Source organism: Apteryx rowi, unplaced genomic scaffold (assembly GCF_003343035.1).
Source record: "Apteryx rowi isolate R43461 unplaced genomic scaffold, aptRow1 scaffold_111, whole genome shotgun sequence".
Taxonomy (NCBI): Eukaryota; Metazoa; Chordata; class Aves; order Apterygiformes; family Apterygidae; genus Apteryx; species Apteryx rowi.
In genome coordinates this window covers 1,163,938-1,187,773 of record NW_020447320.1, presented here as the reverse complement: position 1 = coordinate 1,187,773, position 23,836 = coordinate 1,163,938, and the positions used below count along the sequence as shown (strand labels likewise).

The 23,836-nt window shown below is 39.6% G+C and overlaps 1 protein-coding gene across 1 annotated transcript; it reads right to left on the bottom strand.

Moving 5' to 3' along the window:
* Positions 1-1,052: 1,052 nt before the first annotated feature.
* Positions 1,053-16,323, bottom strand: NINJ1 (ninjurin 1). Its single transcript, XM_026076632.1, has 3 exons — positions 14,454-16,323; positions 8,752-8,914; positions 1,053-5,308 (listed from the first exon to the last, which is right to left on the bottom strand). Exons 1-2 carry the CDS (start codon positions 14,680-14,682, stop codon positions 8,760-8,762), a joined length of 384 nt encoding a protein of 127 aa, XP_025932417.1. The 5' UTR covers positions 14,683-16,323; the 3' UTR covers positions 1,053-5,308; positions 8,752-8,759.
* Positions 16,324-23,836: the final 7,513 nt, after the last annotated feature.

Below are 23,836 nucleotides of genomic sequence, written 5' to 3'. Positions count from 1 at the left end.
GAGCTGCTGCTCAGCCCCCCTTGGGAGGGGGGGCCGAAAGGAAGGAAGGATGCTAGTTATGAACACCCCAGGGTCAGCGTATCTGAGCAATTGCAGACAAGCATCCATCCAAATGTTTGGCTGCTCCTGGAATATTGCCGGAGTCCAATCTATGTTTCAGTGCTCCAGTCATTCAGAAACACCTGGAGATCTGGCAGGTGCACAAAGGAAAACATCATATTTGTAAGGAGGGTGCGAGCAGATGCTTTGAAGCTGAGTAATTTGAGGGGGAAATTTGTGTATATTTAAGCGATGTTAGCCACAAGTATTGCTACTGAAAGCTAATAATCTTCAAATAATTACCATCTGGTGATATCTGGGGTGCCAGTTGTTTCCTGACTTATTGTGAGGGAAATGTGGTATCAGTGCTATTCTTCTGCAGTATCCCTTCCTGCGTATTGGTTTTATAGGGATAATGCTGATTCCTTTTTTCCGAAGAATTAAACGGAACTACTGTCTGTTCTGCTAGATCATTCTTCTATAAACAACATAGGAGAACCGTGTTGGAGTATTCAGAAGCTCTTGGATTACTGTTTTTTTTTTTTTTAATCTCTTAATGGAAGTGTAGGGTCTGTGGGATTGGCTATGCAAAGATAGAAGGCTTCACTCTTCACATGTTGGTATTATGTTAATTTATATAACCTGCAAATCACTTATTTAAAAACCAAATACTGTCATTTAGCAACGATGCTGCTTATCCCTGTGTGCAAATAACATGAGGAGAAAGAGGCTCTGCTTCTTTTTGGTCTCAGTGCTTCTAATATGCCCTACTCTGCCTCTAATCTTATGGGAGATCTGAGGATTTTTTTTTGAAGAATGGTGTTTTTAAGTGCACAGGTAACCTGAGATGTGAGTTATAGGTAAGGAAAATACAGCATCAGTTCTCTTGTAGGCATTTCTACTAGCCCGCAGCAAGTCAGCGTGCTCTCAGCAGAGCCTGTTCTGCTGTGGCTTGACAGAATTACACTGTAGCACAAGGACTAGTTTTTGATATTGTGTGAGGATTTTTTGCCTTTTTTTTTTTTTTTTTTTTGGGGGGGGGGGAGGTGCTTTTGCCAAAAGCATGCTGTAAAGTGTTGCGTAAATCGGTACCACATGTAGTGTTTACTGAACCCTGCAATTGGAAATGGCAGCACTCTTGGTAACCTAGAAAATAACCTAAATTTACATAGTGTTTGGGTACTGCCACTCTTTTCAGATTCCTCTCTTGCAAATATTCAAATGATTGAGATCGTTTCTTATGGCTGTTAACAGTTAAAGAGACCGCAGACCTTTCCTGCAGGACACGGGAATAGCACGGCGTCCTGGACCAGCAGGATGAGCGCAGAGCACCGGCCCTCCCGGCTGGAGGGAGGTGCGCCCCACTCCACCAGCGCACACGCTGAAGCGTGTTTGGCAGGGCTCTGTATGACTTGCAGGAAGGCATGGCAGAAAACAGGATAAAGGATTTGTCAGAATAAACTAAAATGAGCAACCAAAACCATCTGAATGATAATTGAGAGGAAAACAGTAATCAGGACTATGCTTTTTAGTTCAGTCCGTTTTATAGTAATATTCAGCTGGAGAATAACTTCAGCTAGTGACCAGTTTTAGAAGACATATACTTAAAAATCAGTTTCAGTAAACACAGTTGTTGTCCTCTGCTTAAGTAAATAAAACTAAACTGAAAGTTCAATGAAGGCAGTCCTAGATGCTGAAGGGACTGAGAACAACCAGAGCAACGTGCGTAGTTACACCGCTCAGCAGCTTACGAAACAGAAGTAAAGAGATGTCCTGGTATGAACTGAGATAGCCAGTACAAATTCATCTTGCTTCATTATTGATGACTTGTTTGTAAGTGAAATGCTTGCCTGGAACCAAGAACTCTGGAAAAGCATGGAAAACAAAAGAACCATCTAAAATGATGCATTTATTTGCTGCCCATAGGAGATATTCACTAGGATTTAAAAAAACCCACCTGATTTAAAGGAATAATAAGCATGTGCTTAAGTTATTTATACTAGGAACCAACTTGCAGATGCTTTTGTCTGATTAAAAAATGCATGATCTCTGAAGGCTTCAGAGACTTAAGACACAGATTGCATGTCTGAAGATGTTTTGCAAATCTTATTTAATCACAATAAAAAAATACTGTAATAAACCAGTATCCTCTTTATTTAAAAAGACATTCAAACGTGAGTTGAATACTGCCGATGCCCAGTACATTCTCCTAGTCCAGTGGATGGCTGCAGGATCAGGCTTTCGTGTGGTCAGAGTTGACAGAAGCAACCAGGTCTTTGGAAGTTACGAGTATCGCTGCTGTGACGCTGCCGTCACACTTTCGGGTGCGCAGGAGGCAGAAGGGAAATGGGATTCAAGTTTTTCTTGTCCTAAGCCTGGCTCTGGCAGACTTCAAGCGAACAGGCACCTACCCCTTAGTGCAGATCCGCGTATTCAGCTTTTGACAGCAAGAAGGTGTTCAAGCTTAAGTATGTTTCCTTCCCTCCTGCATGTCCCCAAACCTATGTCTTACAAAGTCCATTGGAATCTGTAGTAGATATGTCATCACTTAGTTAATGTTTCATACCCTCGTTTTCTGGATCCAGTTAGCTCTTTTCCTTTGCTGCAGCATAAGTAACTGGGAGATGGAATACACAAGCCTTGGTAGTTTCTGCTGGACAACAACATAAGAATAGTGATTATATTTTCTGGGGGGGGGGAAAGCTATTGTAACAGCTTGTTCACTGGAGTGACCTGAAAAACTATGGTCTAATAACAAGGGGAGTAAAACAGGAAAGGAACTGAGGGAGGGTGTACAAAGCACTGAAAGAGAAATGAAGAAACAAGATGAGGGAACTTCTAAGTCTGGAATTAATGAAAGGCAGAGATATGTGGGAAGCAGGAAGGCATATCTTCCTGGTATTTCTGTACTGCAGTCCCATGTGACTGCTTGCAAATCATGCTTGTAAGAGAGGGCCGTGGCAATAAGCAGCATAGGAATGGAAAGATGCATTCAAAATTGGGCTAAATCGCCACCTAGTATAAACAGGGTAAACATCAGTAGAGCCTGTATGTCTTATCTATTTGCATCTGCCTTAAGGGTAGTAAGGACAAGCCAGAGGATTAACTAAAAGTCAGAAACACTTTTCCTATTTTTTCTTCCTTTAAAAAAACAAAACAAAAAACCCCCAGTGCAATAGAGAATATTAAAAACTGCTACCCCAGCAATTCAAAATGATTCAACTCAAAAATCAAAACAAAAAATGATGGACTATGATTTATGCCTAAATTAAAGGCAGAGCATTTCAGAAACTACCTTTTCGAAGGGTCATCTATTTAGGATGACACAAAGCAACCACTTTGCGCATCTAACTCAGGTACAAAATTCCCTGTACAGTGAGAGGAGAGAGGTAGATGCCTCCAAAGAGCTAATGCAGGCTGAGTCAGGTGTACAGACAGGGCAAATAATCCCAGTGCTTACGCATCGACATAACAAAGGTGGTATATTCAAGGATCTTACCAAGATCCTTGCCTGACACTGAGCCACACGTAATTTTTGTGCTTGGAAGGGCTCTGCCTACAGTCATCTATTATTGAAAAGGAAAGAGAATCTTAAGGTTTCCAGCACTGCTACTTGGCCAGTCAATTCACTGCAGTACAGCATTGAAACTGCTGCAACACAAGTATGGATGAGTAGTCCTTCAACAGTTCACTGGTTGGTTGGTTGGTTTGTTTGTTTAAAAAAAAAAAAAAAGGGGGGGGGGGAGGAACTTGTCCTGAGTACGTCATTCAGTAGCTCTTCTGAATTATGTTTAAATCTGTACAACTCACAACTAAAACCATTGTTTGTCAGATACTGAAAAATACATGTTAAGTTGGAAATGAAGCAACAAAATGTTAAATACAAAATTCAGAAATGTTGCTTATGTTTAAACTAATTGCACAAGTTTCTGATTTGTTTTCTGTTAATTATTCTTATATGATATATGTAAATGAAGATATGGAGAGCAATGTTATCAAAAAGTGTAAATGAGACACTTGCACAGTGGAAGTCATACTTGTGTTTATATGTACAAGGAAGAAGCATTTAAAAATATAACAGTAAGGAAATGTATTAGTACAAATTTGTATCTACAACTAAGCACATTCTAGAAAACTATGATTTTTCTGGTAGCAGTCTGGAAACAAAAAGGCTGAAATGCTTCTGTTGTAGCCATTCTTGTAATATATACTGTTGCTAGCAACAGTGTATTTGGAGAAAGTATCAGTCCCTGAGCCAGCAGGTAAGACGCTATGAAGGTATCTATATCTCTGTATCTATCTATATAAATTAATGAAGATATTAGCCATAAACTCTTGAGTGTAAGACAACTGCAGAAGTCAGTGTTGGGAAGAGGAGAAAGTAGGCTACAGAGGGATGAATCTTTCATTTGCCTTTTGAATTGCTGTTGGGCCCTTGATGCCAGTTTTGCAAGCAAAGTTCACCCTGTGTCCTCTAGTTTTCCAGTTGGGCCTAGAAATGGCGATACTTTTAACAGGCTTTCCAGAACTATGGATGTTGCACAGAAGACAGAGTATAACAGTTAAGAGTAAGAAACTGAGTGCTGAGGTTATTTGTGTGTCTGTGCACGAAGGACAGGGAAGCTTTGAGGTGGTCCAGAGACAAAGAAGCAGAACAAATGACTATCTGTGAGCAAAGCTGAACAAAAGATAGTCTGCTGTTTCTACTTGTCTTATCTTTCCTTTAGTTGAAGAGCGGAACTGGGAGAGGGAGAGAAAACAAGGCAGAGTTGGCGCAGTGCGCAGGAAAGCCGCTGCTGCGCTGTGCAATACCGCAGGCTAGGTGCCAACCGAGTGAAATTAAGGACAACGTGACCATGCCAGAGCTGAGGGCCTGCAGTTTCTTACCACACCGGAAATGTCAAATTGCTGCAAAAACTAAAGGCACAGAAAATGGCAAGTCTCAAAGTCTGTGAAGTAGATACCATCAGTTGATTTTTACCTGTTTGATGAGTTTATACCACTTATCTGAAAAACAACTAGTTTATACAAAAATTGAAATGCCAGAATCCAGAAAAGTAAAGTCAGTGGGTCAAAATCAACTGTTCCTTAGATGCCTGAAGGTTGAAATATTAACACATTGGAAAGTTCTAGGCACACAAATGTGTTTGTTGACAGAAACTTGAGAAAGCTGCTCTGTGTCCAGCTCCTTCAGATTATTTTTACTGTGTCCGAGTGTAACTGGCTCAAGTGTAAATGGCATCTATGGAAACATGAATACTTCAGATCTCTGAAATGCAAAACAAAGATATTGAGAAGTTAGTGATTCAGCAGTTACAGTAAATGACAGATTTGCCTTAACGTGGGAATTAAGTTCTTTTCAGAAAAGTATGTACCATGAAGAAAATGGCCACTCTGAAAAATGGCCACTCGCTTTTCTCAGGGCTTTAAGAAGATTACGGATCCATGAACAGACTGGTTCCTGTTACAGACCATTCAGTATGGAATTGTCATTTGGCAAGCAGGGGCTGCATTTTTGCCAAAGCTCAATGCAAAAAAGGCACTTATTTTTCAAATTCCATTCAGATTATCATTATGGACAGATATTTCTAGCACAGGTGGCATGTACAAATGAGCAAACTACAGATTTAGTGATCCAAGCCATTCAGAACTTCAAAATTTAACAAGTCTGGATTAAAAAGGCACAGGTTCTAGACAGCACGGTCAGCCACTTTATTAGGAAACTGTGCATATGTGAGGAATATGCTGTTTGTCTTTACAAAACCTACTGTTTTGTACAGATGTGAACTTGCTTTAAATAGCCTTTGGTCTTTCCTCTACCTGAAGCTGTACAAACCAGCTATTTTTTATCCTTTATTGTGGCACTGCAATTTTATTATGGCAATTTCAGCAGCAGATATCAACCATGCTTATGTATTTAAACAAATACTCTGGCTGTGCACAGCTGTATGTTGAGTTATTACCATCCACTGGGCAGAACTTTTTATTTCATGCTGTCATGGTGATCTCAGAGAAGTTGCATGCAAACTCTGACTTTTCTTCTAAGACACAGGTTTCTAACATGGGATTCCAAAATGCTATCTGTAATTAAACCACAAAACCCTTTGGGCTGAGAGTTTATGGACTGCAGAAGGAACAGTGGAGAAGAAACTCCAACACAAGTGGTGTGAGGAGCCCTCCTTGCCACATGGTGCCAGCTGGGCAGTAAGACATTGCACAAAACCACTGCTGCTTCTATAAACTTAGCCACATATGTGTGTGCAGCATGGGGAAGTAAGTGGCAAGGGAAAGGGCAAAGTTCATAGACAGATGATAGGAATTTGCAGGGGGAAGTGCTTTACTTGTTTAAACAGTGAATATATAGCAATGTTCAGGAAACAGCCCAGCACATTAATGCTGCCCAAAGCTGAATTGACTTATAATGCCTGAAACAGATGTCCTGAAGGCTCTGTAAGAGCTGCAAGTTTCTTTAAAGCAGTTTAGTTCTGAGTCATGTTGTGGAGAAATACAGTAATGGTGTTCGGGAAACACTGTAGAAGTGGTATCTCCTAAAAGCCAGTAAGAAATCTAAAAGGGAGCAAGGCTGGCTCTGGCACGAGAGAGAATCAGTAAGGCATCACGGAGAATGCAAGGACCGCTACAGAAATAGTATCCGATCTGAAATAGCGTTTCATCTGCCATGCATCTGATACTGGGTGAGCTCACCCATCTGATAGCCCAACAAGGCAATGAGAAGTGGAGTTACTCGCCAGAGTAGGAGCAGGGAGATGCATTTCGTGCCTTTTGGCTTCAATTCTGTCCCACTGTATGATACCTGCTTTCTGGTTATTAGCTTACTTGTGAATAGACTGTTATCTTATACTCTACAGGGAACTAACTGGCTTGGGACTGGATCATCAACAAGTTGTCTTCTCTCCTCAGGATACACCGGTGTGATAAGCAAAAACCTCTTCTCCCTTCTGCCTTAAGCTTTTCTTTCTCTATATCAAAAAGACTTGTGGCTGGGATTCTGGAATGCCACCTTGTCCAGAGTTCAAAATTATCTGAAATTTCTGATGCTTATACCAGATTTTTGTGTCTGTGTCTGTTCCTGACTATTGTGCATATCTTTTCCTGAGAAGAGAGCTCAAATTGCAATAATCCTTCATTCAGTTCTCTGGGTTTTATGGCAGTGCAATTTTGTTCTGTTAGCGTCTCAGTACTGTTTTTATATGTACTGCTGAGACGAATGCTCCACCTATAATTTTGATAATGCCTCGGAGACTCTGTTCTTTACTGTTAAAATGAAAATATATTACTTTATTTGTAGAGACTATGGCTGGAAGATACAAATATATTTGTTTCACTGCCAGAATTTCACGGGTGTGTACACTGCATGCATTTGCCCATCTTACTGCATCAAAAAGCTTATATTTGGCTAAAGCAGACCCCCAGAAAGAAATGAATTTCATTCTTCATTTCTCCAGTAGTTTGTTGCACTGATTTTCCCTGGCTTGATAGAGTCCTGATAGACTTATGCCTGGTTTCAGTTTCTGTTACTGATTTCTGCTGCACCATTCCTCTTCAGATTAGATGTCCTGTACTTTTTTTATGGAGAAACTTCTACAAAAATTAAGTTGCTCTTCAATCTCTAGCACTGCTAAAGCAGGTAAAATAAGCTCTGAAAGTCTCTCTGTTCAAGGCCTTGAACTGATTTTTGTAACAGGTAAAATTTCGTGAGAGGACTTCATCTGGAAGCTAACCTAGACAGACAAGGTTACACATATGGACTGTCTGTGCAGTAGCCAGTGTACTGTGGCTTGTCAGGACAGTCAAGTAATTCCTTTTTCACCAGGTCTTCTGAAGGTGATTTGAGAGTTAGAAGAGCCAGAGCAATGTTGGCGCACACAGACTCAGCAGTGCTGTTTTAAAGGCATGTGTTGGACCATAGCGATGACCTGCTCATTAGGCTACAAGCCTGCATTTTAGGTTTATCTCCTCTCAAACTGCTCTTCAGAGCTATGAAGCTAGGAAGACACCTGTTTTTGATTCTCACCATTCCCATATTTATCCTTCTGTTTAAGTAAATAGTAATCTTTAAAATGCAGGTGGAGGAAAATAATACTGGTCTAAATGACCACATTTATCAACTAAAGTGATAGTGCAATCTTTGTGAGCTGAGCCTCCTACAAAGGGAAAATCCTCCAACTTGGGATGGCTGAAAAGCCACACTATGTTCATGGAAATCAAAGGGCTCCATGGGTTGGGTTTAATAAGCCCTAGTAGTTATTTGGATAAAGATTAAATCTTCAGTGTTCATAACAGACTGGATGCAGTATATTGCAAAACTTTCTTAAAAAAAGAAAAAAAGGAAAGACTTGTGGAGGAAGCAAAACACAGTATTATTTTCCTTCCTGGCTTTGTCAACACTGAGCAAAAGGCGTGGGTATCCCTGAAGGATAATCTGTTTCCTATGCATGAAACACGCAAGGGCCCCTGACAAAACAGGAGGCTGTCATCAACTTTTGAACTCTGCATTTACAAAACTGCTGTGTAATAACTTAATAGTTCCTAGTAGCTTCTGCTTTTGTAGCAGTCTAAAGCAAATTCATTTATCTATGAGATCTAGAACTGTATAGATAAGCTCATTAATTTTTAAGTCATGCCGTAGTGGGCACTGCATGCTTGTATGCTACATCCTACTACCTTATGGTGCAGGGAAACCATACTCACCTTTGTACTCACTGTCTTGAAGCTGACTCAGCCGCCGGCTTCTGCACTCCAAAGGCAGTGATAAAAATATTCACAACTACTATAATGAATACTAGTCCAGTTGCAAGGTTGTTGAGGAAATCCAGCTTACTGTGTTTTGCGGGGTTGTTAAGGTCATATTTTACTTCAAAGAGAAAGGGGGGGAAAAAAGCTTTAATTATGTGTATTTCAAAATCCAGAAGAAAAGTACATTATTCATGTAATTCAACAATTTCTCTTATACTAAGCTATTTGTATCAGTCATACTTAAAAGGGAGGTTAGATTCTACAGTGTCAGCAAAAGTGCTAGGGAATAGACCTTCAGTCACAAGCAGCCTACTAGCATCTGTATTTGCTGTGGATGCGCATGGGAAGTAGTGGGTACATAAACATTACTAGGAATCTTCAGTGTTCTTGATCTCTTGAAACCTGGGTTGGTTGGTTGGGTGTGGGCTTTTTCTCTTTCAAATTTTAAGCATTTAAAAAATTCAGTCTTGAATACATGAAGCTTGAAGCCCTGAGAGGATGGAATGAAGTTCAGCCTCTACAGTTAAAATGCTATGGCTTCTTGCCAGATAGCCCTATCTCTTTATCTGTGCTGGATTTTTGTACTGGTGCCCTTCCCCAGCTGTACTCCCTGCTTGGTACAGCTTTTGTACCGATGCCGTTTTTAGAAAGCAAGGGCATTACATCTGTTTAACAGAAGAAGATTTCAAAGCAGTGCAGCTGCAGACATTTTTACAGAAAGCATTAGCTGTGTCAACATTTTCTTTTGTTTCTTACAGTTCTTCTTTGGTTGAACTGCTAAAGGGAGTGAGGGAGGAACACACAAGGGAGGTATTATTAATTTAGTTTAAGCTTTGATTCCAGGCCTTATGAAAACATACAAATGAGTTACATTAGGCTCATATTAGACTTGATGATAGACTAAAACATGTACTTGTATAGGACAGTAAGAAGTCTGGGAGTGCTTGCTTGGCACAGATTTCTTCTGCCTATTTTCTCCTGCAGTAAGGGCTTTGTGACTTGGAGCCTGTACTAAATTTCTCTGAAGCTGCTGGAACAAATGCCAGTGAGTTCTGGAGCATGTCCTGATAACAGAGACCCGTTTTGGTGTCTTTAAGACACTTAGTTCTTAGATGTACAGATCGCTGGAGCTTGCGCACATGTACAGGATACATGGAAGAAAGTTTATATACCAGAGAAGTTCTTGCAGCAGCATAAGTAAAAATTTGAGCTTCTTCTGATAGGTACATATATAGATGCGTAGCTTACAACTCTGCTGCATGAGATAAACTTTGTTACTTACTTTTAACATAATGACCTTGTCAACACTGCAGAACTTACCACAGAACCATGGCTTGCTCTTTGAATAAGTTAATTAGAAGTGGTGGCAAACAAACACATTCATGATGCTGAAGTAGTAAAAGCCAGGCTCACTTGGTGTGCCTAATTAGAAAGTCTAATGCTGTTTTGGTTACAAGGAATTCTGGGCACCTGGTCCACGTCCTGCTTGCTGAAGCAGTGTATTAAGACATCACAGGCCAGCCAAAGCGCTGAAGAATAGTGTCGGGACTACTTGAACTGTCTAAGCTACTCCACAGCTGTGCTGGCATGAAATAAATTAGGCTCAGCAGTACTTAACCCTGAAAATGAGTTTATGCATGTCTGAAAAACATTTGGAGCTATGTGCATGTGGGCATCTTAATGGTACCAAGAAGGATTCTAGTACTTCCATGTGAATGAAGCAGAATAAATAAAATGGAACATTAATCCTTAAGTATATAAGACAAGCATTTCACACGTTGGCTTGATTTAATTAAAAAAAGAAAAGGCAAAGTGGGCTAACATGTTTTGTGTATTAAAAGAAAACATATTTGAAGGAGAACTGGCATTTTCAGAGCTGTTGCTTCTCCCAAATAAGGGTTAGAGGAAACCAGTATTGCTTGTCAATTTAGGCAGGGCTCTAAATTTTCAAGTTGAATTGCAGTAATCCTGTCTTCTTGATTATAGTACTTAAGGTGATGTTCTTAAGAACATTTTCATGAAGTATTTTATTATAGTGGGATTAGTTTAAGGCAGCATGGAATGATAGTAATCTATTTAAAGACATTCTTTATTTTTCTTCTTCCAAAAAGTTAAGATTACCAAATCACTTCCAAGTTCAAGCTTGCTGAACATTTTCCTCAAAATAAAGACTTTGGATATTCAGTAACACTGTTTAGAATCTGGAGGATATATATATATATTTTTTTAATCTACCTATTCTGCACATGTGATGGTGGCAGGGTATAGCAGTTCTTTAGGTGAGTTACAGCCTCACTGCTGCTCCAGTCCAAGAGAGGGAACATCCAAGAGTTTCTGGTGCTGATGAGAGTTGGGGGATTGCTGTAACTGAGGATGACAGAAAAGTCTGCTAGTAGGTGTGAGCATTTCCTTTATGTTAGATACAAGCTGTCTTGCTGTGCCCTTTCTGGTAGGGCTCTCCTGAAATAAGCCAGAAAAACTGGAGGGAAGCCTCTAGAAAAGCTAGAAGAGAACCACAGGAACAATGGGCTGAGCCAGGAGGCTCTGAGAGGAAAAGGACCTTAGATGTTGGATAAAATACTTGTCAAGGCCCAAAGGTAGGGTTTTTGTTGAGTACCGCAAAAAGCTCTTTTGAAGGAGGAAATGCTTTTAATATCTACTGGGAAAGGTGAGAACTGGTAGCTCCTGGGATAAAACCGTTTAAAGGAAAGAAACTGGATGGTAGCATGGACTTCCATTTGGACTTTTATCTTGGAAGAGGTAGTCTTTTCTGGCTGGACTGAAAGGCAAACTGTTCCTGCAGGCAAAAACTAACAAATCTACATTGTGAAAAGCAAATTATTGCTGTGATGCCCTTATCTTCATACCTTCATATCCTTCAGCACCTTTGAGCTCAACAAGACAACATGTTTCAGAGACGGACAATCACTCCAGCAGCGCACCCTTATAAACTGGAGGCTTTGCCATCCTCAGTACTTCAAACATACGGCTGAGGCTTGCAGAGTGCAGGTTGAACTCTTGATGAATCCCACTATTTTCCAAGTGATCTGTGAACTTTATCTTAGATATACTTAGTTGTTGGGGCTGTGGGGTACTCTTGTCACTCTCAGTGTGACATAGATAGAAATTACAGAGGTGGAAGCCACTTTGGCAATGTCTGGCAGAAACAAGCATTAAAAAGCAATTGTCAGCATGTACTGAGAAATTATTGCCCAACAACAAGTGGGAAACTAAGCAGGCCTTTAGGTTGTAAACAACTGAAACAACCAACAGGGAGATGCCCTCAACTGAGAAATGTTTTTTCTTGTTCATATTTCCAATGCTTTCTCCCCACATCCTCCATTATCATCAGGTTGCTTTCTCTAACCCTCCTCTGGAATCTTTTCTGAGCCAGGAATTGGATTTTGCCCTTGCGCCAACTCTACCAAACGCAGGAACAGCTGCATTGTCTCTTTCGTAAGAAAGAAAAAGCTGGATGTCAGCTGCATATCAATATTACAAGCCATATGTATCCTTGCTTCCTGGGAACTTCCTCCTTGAACCGAAAGCTGTTTTTCAGTTTTGCAAAAAACTGGAACATTGACAGAGTAACAAAGATGCCAATGGTGGCACCTATAATTCAGTAAGTGCCATATGTGAACTCTGGCTATCCCCTTCCAGAGTTTTCTTTTAATATATGCTCAAGATCTATCATAGTAGTCATTAATTTAAAGGGAAAGATTTGAAAAAAAGCTATGAGAATAGATGATTGTATATCAGTAAGAAAAGAACTGATCCATAGATGTTTCCAACCAGTGAAGGCCTCATATTTATTTCTGAGAATAATGAGGTGCATTTGATGCTGAAAAGCTAAGCATCTCCTCTGATTTCACAGCTATCTCTGATAACCTCTTCAAAGTTATTTTATAGATTTTTGGGTGCTACTAATAAATGTCACAGATTTCTAGCAACTTTGCAAAAGCAATAAGTCTACTTTTAAATCTAGCCTAGCACTGGGGGGGAGGGGGGAAGGGAGCAGGGGATCCAGGCAGGTTAAGATGATAAAGTGAAGTATCAAAGACTTGTTTAATGCCAAAACAGAAAATTTGAATTTCCAGAAGAGTGCCGTCTCTCCCCTCTCCTCAGAGTTTTGGTGGGGCCTTTTTTGGTTATTCATACTCATTTAGTGATGATAATTTTACAGAAATGAGCCTGGTTCTGTAGTTACTTAAATCAATATTCTGCTTAAGAACTAACGAACATTACAGTTGGTGTAGGACATAAGTGTGTTACTAATTTAGCAACATCAATTAAAAATAACTATTCTTTATTAATAAACGTTTCTTGTGCCTTACAGCACACATTAATACTGAATAGTGAAACCTCCATTTTTGAGAACAACAAAGATACTGCATTACACTCCCAAAAACATAAGGGTCCTGTAACTCAACAGATAAGACGGAAACAGGGGGGAAGGGAAGACAGGGTGCAGGGAACCAATTCTACAGCTGTCTCATCATTAAGTGTGTCCAAAGCATGCACCAGCGGAACTCCTGTTTGAATTCATTCTCTTGAAATGAGTTCTGACATATTTTAAAGGTATTGCTTTTTTTTTTTTTTTCTGGTAGAAAGTAGAAATGCTTTCCCTAATGACAAGTTTCTAGATCATTTGCCCACTAATAGACCAAGGAAACTAAAAAGCATTACCATATTATGAGTTTTACTAGAATTTGAGACAATCTATTTGCAGGCCCAGGAAGCTAATTGGACTGTATTTTGACATTATATGTTATTTCACTCGGGGTTTTTTGAATAATAGCATAGTATGTGAATAATAGATTGGTATGTTTTTAGAGTGAAATCTTGCTCCAGCTAGTCTATTTTTCCAGGTGGGCATGTAAATCTGCTTTTATCTAGCAACTGTATAATAGCTCATCACCTTTAATCAATCAGGCTCTTTAAAGCTGCTTTTTTTTTTTTTTTTTTTAAGCTTTAGTTGGTTTAACGCAGGTTTGAAAATCAGCTATAACAAGTACACTTCTATCATTCCTCACCTAGAGGCTTAGGCTGCTTTGAATAATTTCCTAAATTTAAAAATAAGGGTTTTTTAATTACTGTCAAGCCTGTGTTATCAAATCTTTGATTTGATTGCAGAAATACAAACTCACTGAAGACAATGTGCAATGCCAACATGAACATTTCAACTTTCATTTCCATTTTAAATAGAGTTCTAGGTTCACAATATATTCTCATAATATTATTTATATTATTACTGATGTGCAGCAAATACATTTCCGTCATAGGATTAGGTAACAAGTCTTGCCAGAAACAGTATTATGAAACTGGGCAGGTCGTATGATCATGTCTGCCCTATTAATATTTCCTTTACTGTATTTCATCATGTTACTTCCTCCTTCAGGCCATTTTAAAGAAAAATATTCATGCACTTGGAAAATGAATATGAGGAAGTTAATCAAAACTGAAGACTCCACATAAAGTGGTCCTTACTCCTTTTATTGCAATATTTCTATGGTCTTCAGAGAAAACCTCAACCAATTCTGAGAGAGACTTTCAAATATAATAACTTTTAAAAAACAAATACATGGGGGAATCTATATACCCAGGTTCAATCCTGTAAGAAAAAATAAATGTCAATGGTTCTTGCTGTTGCTACATACCAAGGAATATCAGGAGCACTCCCACTACAACTTGCAACGTGAGTGATACGCTGATGAGAACGATAAGTGGAACGTAGAAAGAAAAGGAAGGTCCTTGCTCCATGACTGCTTTCAGCTGGGACGCATTGGCCATCAGCAGGGCAATGTCCAACATGCTCTCAGCAGCACTCTTCTTATTTGCGTAGTGGTTGATATTCATAGGTCCATTTCTTTGAAACCACTGTGACATTCTGTTCTAAAGTTGGGAGGTGAGGGACAAAAAGGTTATTCATATACCTATATTAATTGGTGTAGTGACCCAGAGATGACTTTCAGCCCATCAACTGGTTTCTGTAATGATACCAATAGTCTCAGTACTGCTCTTGCTCTATCTATGCATCTTTCTTGTTGTTACTGCTGCCCTCCATCTGATAAAGGAGCAGTAGACAGTGTCTGTACTACACTTGGGCAGATGAACTTTTTCCAGCTTATAAGTTCATGCCAAAGAGTCAGTATGTTTCCATCCTGAAAGAAGGAATACTTGGAAAATCTGAAAAGTTTGCTCTGAGAAAAGTTGGGAGGGGGGAAAAAAAAACAATCAAGCAAGGAACAGATTGTTTTAAATATTCTAGTCCCAAAGGTATAATTAAAATACATGTGTTATATGTATAATACTACATTAAATTCACCCTGTGCGGCTGTCATTGCACATCTACATAGTTATTTAATTACTCATGAGCCTAACTCTCAGGATTCAGCTACTGTATGAGCTTTGATTGATCTCTTTTCCTGCTGCTTCTTACTCTGCCATGCTACTGTCCAGGTTCATGCAGAGTGACCTGTTTTTCTGATTAAATATCGTATGATCTGCTGTTGCTAAGCCCTGCCCAATAAGAGGGGTAACTCTTCATTCCATTTCCCAACAGTGGAGTTCTGGGGGAGGGCTGCCCAGCAAACAAATAGGGGGGAAAAAAAGCCAAACTAAGCTGCTGAGGAAGTACACTTGGCACAGCTGCAAACTGTAGGGCACCAAGAGAGGTACCTAGGTATAGTTAACCTGGAGGGATGAATAAATGAGCCCGTCCTGATGATGATTCACGTGACCTGTTTTGCAATGCGATGCCTTGTCTCCCAGGGGTTCCTATTTCTTTACTGGTTAGATGTAGCTGAGGGTGACTAGGCTAGACTTAGCTGCCTAACTTTTAGATGAAGAAAGATTAGGCAGCCTTCTTTCCTACAGTCTCTGAACAGGTTAGGAGCTTCATTCCCACTCCTCTTACTTCTAGTCTTTATTTTAATTCTATCTCATACAACAAAGTAAACTTGTCCTAGCTGACTACTTAAAACTGGCTTCTTAAGAGATCTTTTTACTTTATAAATGTCTTCATACTTGCCAGAAAATACTGTGAGGAAAGTCTTTTTTAAAGGTTAATTCAAATGCAGAAAACACCCTCTAATTAACTCTCTTCAGTGGCACTAATAACCATCAGATTTCCAACTCCAAAGCCAGGTTTGCTGCTGTCCAGACTTACAAGTGTCCTTTTAAGTAGGACAGGTATTGATGCGTATGGCAAACAAACACATTCGCAGTTCTTTCCCAGGCAGCCAGCTACCAAACTTGACCTATTTTCACCAGACACGCTGAAACCAGCCACAATCTAAGTCTTTTCCTGAGAGAAAAATGTCATGGGGCAGCAGCACACTACTTTTTTTCTGCAGAGAGAATGAAAGCCTGTAATCCTGCCGTCATGCAGACGCCTTGTTTGCTCAGGCTCAGCTGGTGGAAAGTGAGCGGATCTGAAACTAACACTGAGGTCACTCGGAAGAACCAGGTATTCCCTTGGCTTCGTCTAGATCCCACGACCGAAAAACACTACTGGACGGGCTTTGGAGCCTGTCCCGCAGCTCCTCGCCTCCACCCCCTCGCCCTCCCTCCCATTAAACAACTATAGCATTTGAATGCTTTAAAAAAAACAACCAACCAAAAAACAAACAACACTGTATACCCTCCACCGTAAGCATTACAACACGTGTATATTCATTTTGTTATGTAAAGCAGCCTGAAATATATGCTGGTAGTACTCAGCATAAAGATCCAAACTAATATTTTTCCACTGTTTATTGTACAAGCAAAACCACTCTTGGTTACATAGTGTAAAAGGGCGGGATTCGATGTGTGTAATAGTAGAACTTTACTTCTGAGCATTGGCTTCAAAGAGACTTTCTAGTAGAATGTGAAAGTAATATAATCTCTTTTGCAGTAAGTTCATAATAGAGAGAGTCTTTTCCTATGTCTAGTAGCTAATTAACTGCTTCCTGCCAAAGATACTGGACTTTAAAATTTCCCTTGGGTTCATGAGGCTGTAATACATAACACAGGCAAATATTCCATAGGTAGCTGTGACTTAGCCCTTAATCCTGATGGAAGGGGCCTGCAGTTAAAACACGACAACTGGTGTCCTTGTTTTTACTCGACGTAGGAATGTGACTGCAAATTTGAGGTGGCTTTTTGTTTTTTTCTGAACTATGCAAAAAAGTAAACAGACTGGGCCACATTTTCCTTTCAACTACATTTGTGACTACATGACATGAGAGTTTCTGTGTAAACAGCAGGATATGACCGTTTCTTTTCCTGGGGAAATACAGTGCTGCATTTTTAGGACCTTGCTGGTTGCTAAATCCACTATTTCCATATGGTCAAGCTGCACACAGAAATAGTGAAGTATTGTGTGAACTGTTGTGGAAGCGAAGGTTTTGAGTCATTTCCAAACGCTAATAAATAGAGAAGACTTTTTAAAGTATGGTACTGAATGCTGCTATGGCAAAACTTATTCCTGACATCACAACTCGGCTATTTGTCCAGGATGTTTAGATTCTAAAAAAAAAAAGAAAAAAAAAAGCATTTTACATTGTTAGAAGAGGCTTTCAGCTACGACTTCCGGAAGTGGACCAGTTCACAGTCGGACCTGGGCACACAGATCTGTGCACACACAGCAGTGCTGGTTCAAGCGTACAGAGCGTTTTCTTGGCCTGAGATAACTGTCTTCTGTTGGAAAAAGAACCTGTAATCATGGATACTCCGGCAACAATCACTTTCATTTGCTTGGTTAGGAAATGGAGCTTCTTGTCTTAAGATTGAAAACTATAAAAATGCAGATTAGCATTGCTTTCTGGAAGAACAGTTGAAGGCAACCGCTAGAAGTATTAAAACAAATGCAGCCAGTACTACAACAGCGTTTCGGGGGAGAATAAACTACATGTTACCCAGCAGTATGCAGACAGGCAGTGAAAGAAGAGCTGTTGCCTTATCCTCAGGTTAAAGACAGCCATGTAAAACAAATTATATGGGAACTTTGTTACGTGGCTTTATGGTTACAGAGAGATTCAAAACATGTAGCAATACATGCAATCTTCTGTACTAAACTAGTGACTATACTATTATCACCTGTAGTGATGCAGCTAGGGAAAGTGAAACTGCTGGGGATTTTCTTTGACTGATGTAAACTCAGGCTTCTCCTACACGTGCCATTTGGCAAGAGCATGGTATGTATTGTGCCAAATGAGGAATCCTATGATGCGCTTCAGTCTCAATATAAACAAAATAGCTGATTACACTTGCAGTATTCAAATTTTCTGGTATAGACAAGCTGATCCCTACAGTTGGTGTCACTGAGGAAAGACAGCACGTGCATCCACGTGTGCATGCACGAGCGCCAAGCGTGGCTGGAACTGCAGTATCTGCCTTTTCATGTCAGCAACAGCATGCTTTCCCCCAAAGTGTCAGCCTCTGAGCAGAACAACTTGCCATGCTAGTCTGCACAGTTATAAAAAGGAGAGGAGTCAAAAGCCTCCTCATCTCACTGTATCTGTGACTGAGGCTCGTTGGGGGAACAGCCCATCTCCACCGGGACGCAGGGCTGCCCCCAGAGACAGCACCACTCAGGGTCTCTGCAAGGGAACAGGGTCTGCCTGCTTCCTCAGAGCACTGTACGCGATGTGCAAGGAGAAAGCTAAGAGGCTCCATCAGAAGCTGGTGCTTTTTTGCTTCTTAAAGATCAAACCTAATGTTTATTCCTTCATACCAGGGTGGAATTTTATTCCATACATAGTCTTATTGACAACTATATTAGTACAGACTTTGCCACTGTTTGCTTTACTAGCCATTATAACGGTACCGCCAAAATAAGCGAGTCTCTTCACAATACAGAAAGGATTCATTCATTACACTCAAAAAACAAACAAACAAAAAAAACCAGCACTGAGGTGAAAGTCCTTAGATGCTGAGTTTCATAGATCACTTCTAAAGATGATTATCACCTGATGATTCAAGAGGAAAGAAACGGTGCAGAAATTGGAGACATTCAGAAACAAATAATAAGGTATCTTGCTAAATACAGCGACTTGTAATAGTAAGGATTTCTGCCTTCTGTTACAGCAGTAAATTATTCCTTGTGATAAATTACATGGCTCTTTGAACAGAATATTTTTCAAACACCAGTGACTGCTGAAGTAGTCACAAATTAGTGTGCTGAGAGCCTGACAAAAAAGACTACCCATTTTGTTTTTCTTGTCAAACTTGACCTCTCTGCTGACAGTCTCCCAAAATCATACTGGTTAGTCTGTTAAGACAAGATGAGTGTCAACTAAAGTGACAGTCTGATATGCTGGTCATCTGGAAGTCAGAGAGGAAAAAACACGAGTGAAAATGATGCCTATTCTGTATTCGTATATAAACTTAGTTGATGTTCACTTCTGTCACTCTCAGAATGAACGCAAGAGGAAACAAATCATTTGCATTTTGAGTGCAAATTTTTAGAATTCATCCCTTTTGGTATGCTTGTAGGTACTTAGTTCTTAAATTTCTTGCATCATATGTTTTTCTAAAGAGAAGGTTTAAAAAAAACAACACCTAATAAAGCTGTAAAACATTCAATTACCTGAACCAATAGGATCCTGAAACTTCCAAGTTAAGAGTCAGATTTGATTATGAACATTAAATTCAGCGTAGCTGTTCTTGTAAATGAAATTAGCTGGTATTTGCAGTAGCACAAGACTGGTTATGTCTTATTAAATCACACTAGAACTCCAATATTTTGGAGTTAGTGAACTTCCAATTTCCCAAATCAATGCATTGAAACCAGAACGTGCAAAGCGTAAGCCAGGAGTACAGCCTGAGTTGCATTGATTCGTGTAAACTTGCCATTGCAGCTACTGCTAATATCAGCTGCGATTGCAGAATCTAGAGCTCAACAGTTTTTTCATATCAGGCTCAGAGTGTCATATCTAGGTTCCCCCAAAATACAAATATTAATTTTAGTATCAATTACAGGTATTAACACTAAATACCTTCAAGGTATTCTAATATTGAATCATTATGCAGCAGAATGCCTTTACTAAATACAGGAAACCAATAACTTAAATGGGATGACTGGGGAAGGAACACTGATTATTATTTACATATTCAAGAAGAGATTTCTAAGAACTGTGCTTTTGACTAATGATACCTTCCATAAACTGTCAAAAGGTTCTTTACTTCCACAGAGATTTACTCTGAAATGTAGTCTTGACCATTTTTGGCTTGTTCTAATTCTGTATACAGTTTTTTTTTCTATTTTAGATTAGTGGTTACTGCAATTGTATGACAATTTATAGACATTTTTAATAGCTAAATAGCATTGAGTCAAAGTGAAATAGGACAATTTTGTGGTCTGGTTGTTGACCAATATGACCTCTGATAGGTTTGTAATGACATGGAGCAAGCTTCATAAAATTCCTGTATTTAAGGACAGTCCTAATATTAAAATAATGGAAAGATACTTAGTAATAATGAGGGAATATAATGTTGTGTTACTGAGTCATACTGATCTTACAGTGAGCTGTTCTTTACTGTGTTTTGCAACAGTCTTTCTAATTGAAACTATTAACAAGATGCTAAAAAATTGCTGCTTAAAATGTAATTTTGTAAGTTTCCTAAAGTATTCATCTTTAAGGAAAACATTGCATGGCAAACTTTTCCAGAACTTCAGTGGTAATTTCATGTTCAACAAAGCACAAAATTTCAGTTATATCAAAGAGGAGAAGGATCTGCCAAAAGGAATAATGTAGAACTAAAACAGAACACAACTTCACAATTTTATTTTTATTTTTTACTAAGATTAACCCTATAGCTGCAGAATTGGACTGGTAAATTTATACAGCCATTTACCAATCTCAAAAGATGTGGAATTTCTGTCCACATCTCCATCACTTACATGTAGGAAACGTAATGGATAAATAAATAGCCACTCAGAAATGAAGTCTTCCGCTCTGTCTCTAAAATCTTGCTGATTCAGAAAAATAGGGAAAATATTATACAAAGAAATATTTTTCCAAGAAGAGTATTTTAAACTATGCCCATTATACAACAGATGTCTAGACCCTTTGTATACCTTTTCAGGAGATGTGACTTTTATTTATTTCTTCTCCTCTCCCCGGACGACACATTAAACCACTAGTTAAGCTTAACACTGTCTCGGGGTGGGGGAACCCGCAGCTGGTACTGAATCATCAATTACATCTCCTGTAGGAATTCCATTTTCCAGGGGAGATCTGTCCATTCAAGTACTAACCTAACACAGCACCACCCAGCTTGTGAGAGATTCTGTAATCGCATCTTGAGATAGTATGGTTGCAGGTGATAAAACAAGAGAATAAAAAACTCAGCTGACATTCATACTTCCTAGACAGCCTCAGTTTTCCAGCATCTTTTAAAAGCCTGTACTTAAGAAAGGCCACATTCCACAAGGGAAAACAGAAAATGCCAGTATGACTATGTAGCAAATGTGGTAGCTTTTACTGATTCCTGAGTGCTCAAAAAGCTAGTACGAAGAAAGGAAAAGTATAATTGTGTTATCTCATGGCAGAGCACTGTTCTAAAGCTATACTGTTTCCAGAACCAAGCTAGAATATTTCTACTAATTAAATGACTTAAAAAATAATCAGCACAAATAATGACTAATTTTGTGAAATGAAGATATAACTTGAACTTGAAACTTGTTCATACAACTATTTTAAATAGAAGCTTTCTCTAGTACTAAATTTTTGTCTTGTATCACTACCACTTATAACAGTGATTTGGTGTTGTAATACCTTTTCTTACAAGTGGACTGTGAGCTACCTATCTTATGTGTTGTTAAAGCACTGTTTATGCCAGGTGCTCTAAGAAAAAACTTATTGCCAACATGGGACTTTCAATTTGAAATATGTAATGCTTTGGAATATGCCATTTCATTTTATATGGAGTAAAATTATTTCAAATTCCTACAAATCTGAAGTTTGCTACTTGTACTATGCTGCCAAGAAATTTCCACATCCTTTGCTAAAACTACTTATGTATGCAAGATAGCTTATTAATTTGTTTTTAGCAGCAACATGACTATAGTGGGAGCAAAATATTCCACGGCTGTTCTCTTCTACTATCCAATTCTTGCTCACCTTTTCATAGTTCCTTAACGGGCAATACCAGCTGAAAGAGTTATCATGGAAACATTACATGAGGTTTTAAAACATGGCAAACCTGACTGTTTCCATATGGATCATGAGCATAGGAAATACAGGAACAGGCAAAAACAGTTACTATCTGCATTTGCATGAACAGATCCTTTGCACAAGGGGACAGATGCTTCTGCCAAGTGCAATTATTCCCATTAGTCAGTGAGGTGTGCCAGGCCAACCCAGTATTTGAAGCTGTGAATTCCTTGCTTCTAAAAGCTTGACAGCTGGTAAAAATTTATCCAAATTAATGACAAAGTTGAAATAAACCACATGAAACTACTGTGTGACCACTCATCCAGAAGCATAGTAGGTTTAACTAGTCTTTTTAATTCATGTGCTTCTACAAGGTTTTTCAAGGTAATATATGTGACTTTCATCTGCATTTTGTATCACCTAGCCTAAAAGGTGTTCTGTGAGGAAAATGTACCAGTCTGAAGATGTGCACAGGAAAATCTATTAAGGAGAGGGTAGGTGCTAGGATGCATATGAAGCTCTTCAGGGCTGTCAAAGTTGGGACGCTTGTGAACATTCTTAAAAGCAGACACTTTGGACTCCAGTACCAAAGATTAAGGCACCTGTGGATTTGTGGCCTCTCCAGGTTTAGTTGGCTGCTCAGTTGAGGTGTTCATTTGTTTGAATTGTGGACGTGGTCAGATTTTTAAGGTACCTACCATTCAAAAACTGGTTTTCAGAAACCTGTCCCTATGTGTTTCACCTCACATATGTATTTTTTAATATGTCTCTTAGAAAATGAAGAAGTGTCTGGAAAGTCCTCTGAAGTTCTAACTATTGTGCAACTGCTTATTCTTTATATGACACATTTGCATAGGATTTGCACCGTTTCTATGGGAAAGATGTAATGAAATGATGATTGCATGCAACTGAAGATGAAGCAAAATAGGAAAAATACAGAACTATTCATAGGACAGACCAGGATTTAAAAAACAAAAAAACCCCTGTTTCTAGTAATTGTGACGCAACCAAGACTCTGCCTGTGTTAGATAAGGATTGCTGGGAAGTCAGTAATTTAAAGGAAAGCTCTCAGTTTGACTTGTGTATGCCAGCCTTGATTCTCCTTAGATATTTTCCAGGATTTATTAAAACCAGATGTCTTTCTGGTATGAAATTCATGTCCACAAGGGTTTGTCAGGAAGGAAGGGAAGGAGGGCGGACCCACTCCACAATCAGCCCAGTCTGTCTGTAACCAGAAAGTTTTACTAGTGACATAGGAGATGGTTCAGTATAACAGTTTCTGTGTGACAGCGTCCTAGCTTGGAATAAGAGCGGCTTTTTGAGGTTTAGTTCAAACCTCTCCCAAAGCAACATAAAAGATGCTCTTTCACCAGTTTAGCTTTTTGGACAAGTGGCACGCTTGGAAAACATCCTTTACATGTATGGAATGAAATGCTTTCCAGTGAAGACCATTTTTTAGTCATGTTTTGACTATACAGAGCATTAAAGAGATGAGGGGTTTTTTTTTCTTGCTTTTATTTGGATTACTGTATTGGGGGGAGGAAGATAGCTCCCAGCTCTTTAATTGATCTGCCTTTTGCGCTCATCTTTCTCCTGTGTAGATCTTCCCGAGCCTCCAGCCCCCGGTTAGTGTGAAAAGCCGCCCGGGTTCAGAGCGAGAGCCCCGCAGGGAGGCAAGACCCGCAGCTCTGCCACTCGCGGCGGCCTCCAGGCACCGGCGCAGCGGGGAGGCATCCACGGCCTACGCTAGGCTCCCCTTGCCTGGGCAGTCCTCACGCCAAGCACCTGACAGGCTTTTTAGTACCTGCCCATCTCTAAAGGGAGGCCAAACGCGCCAGGCGGACTCGGAGGGCACCGGTTACGCGCCAGCGCGGGGGAAGCCGCGGCAGGTTGCGCGG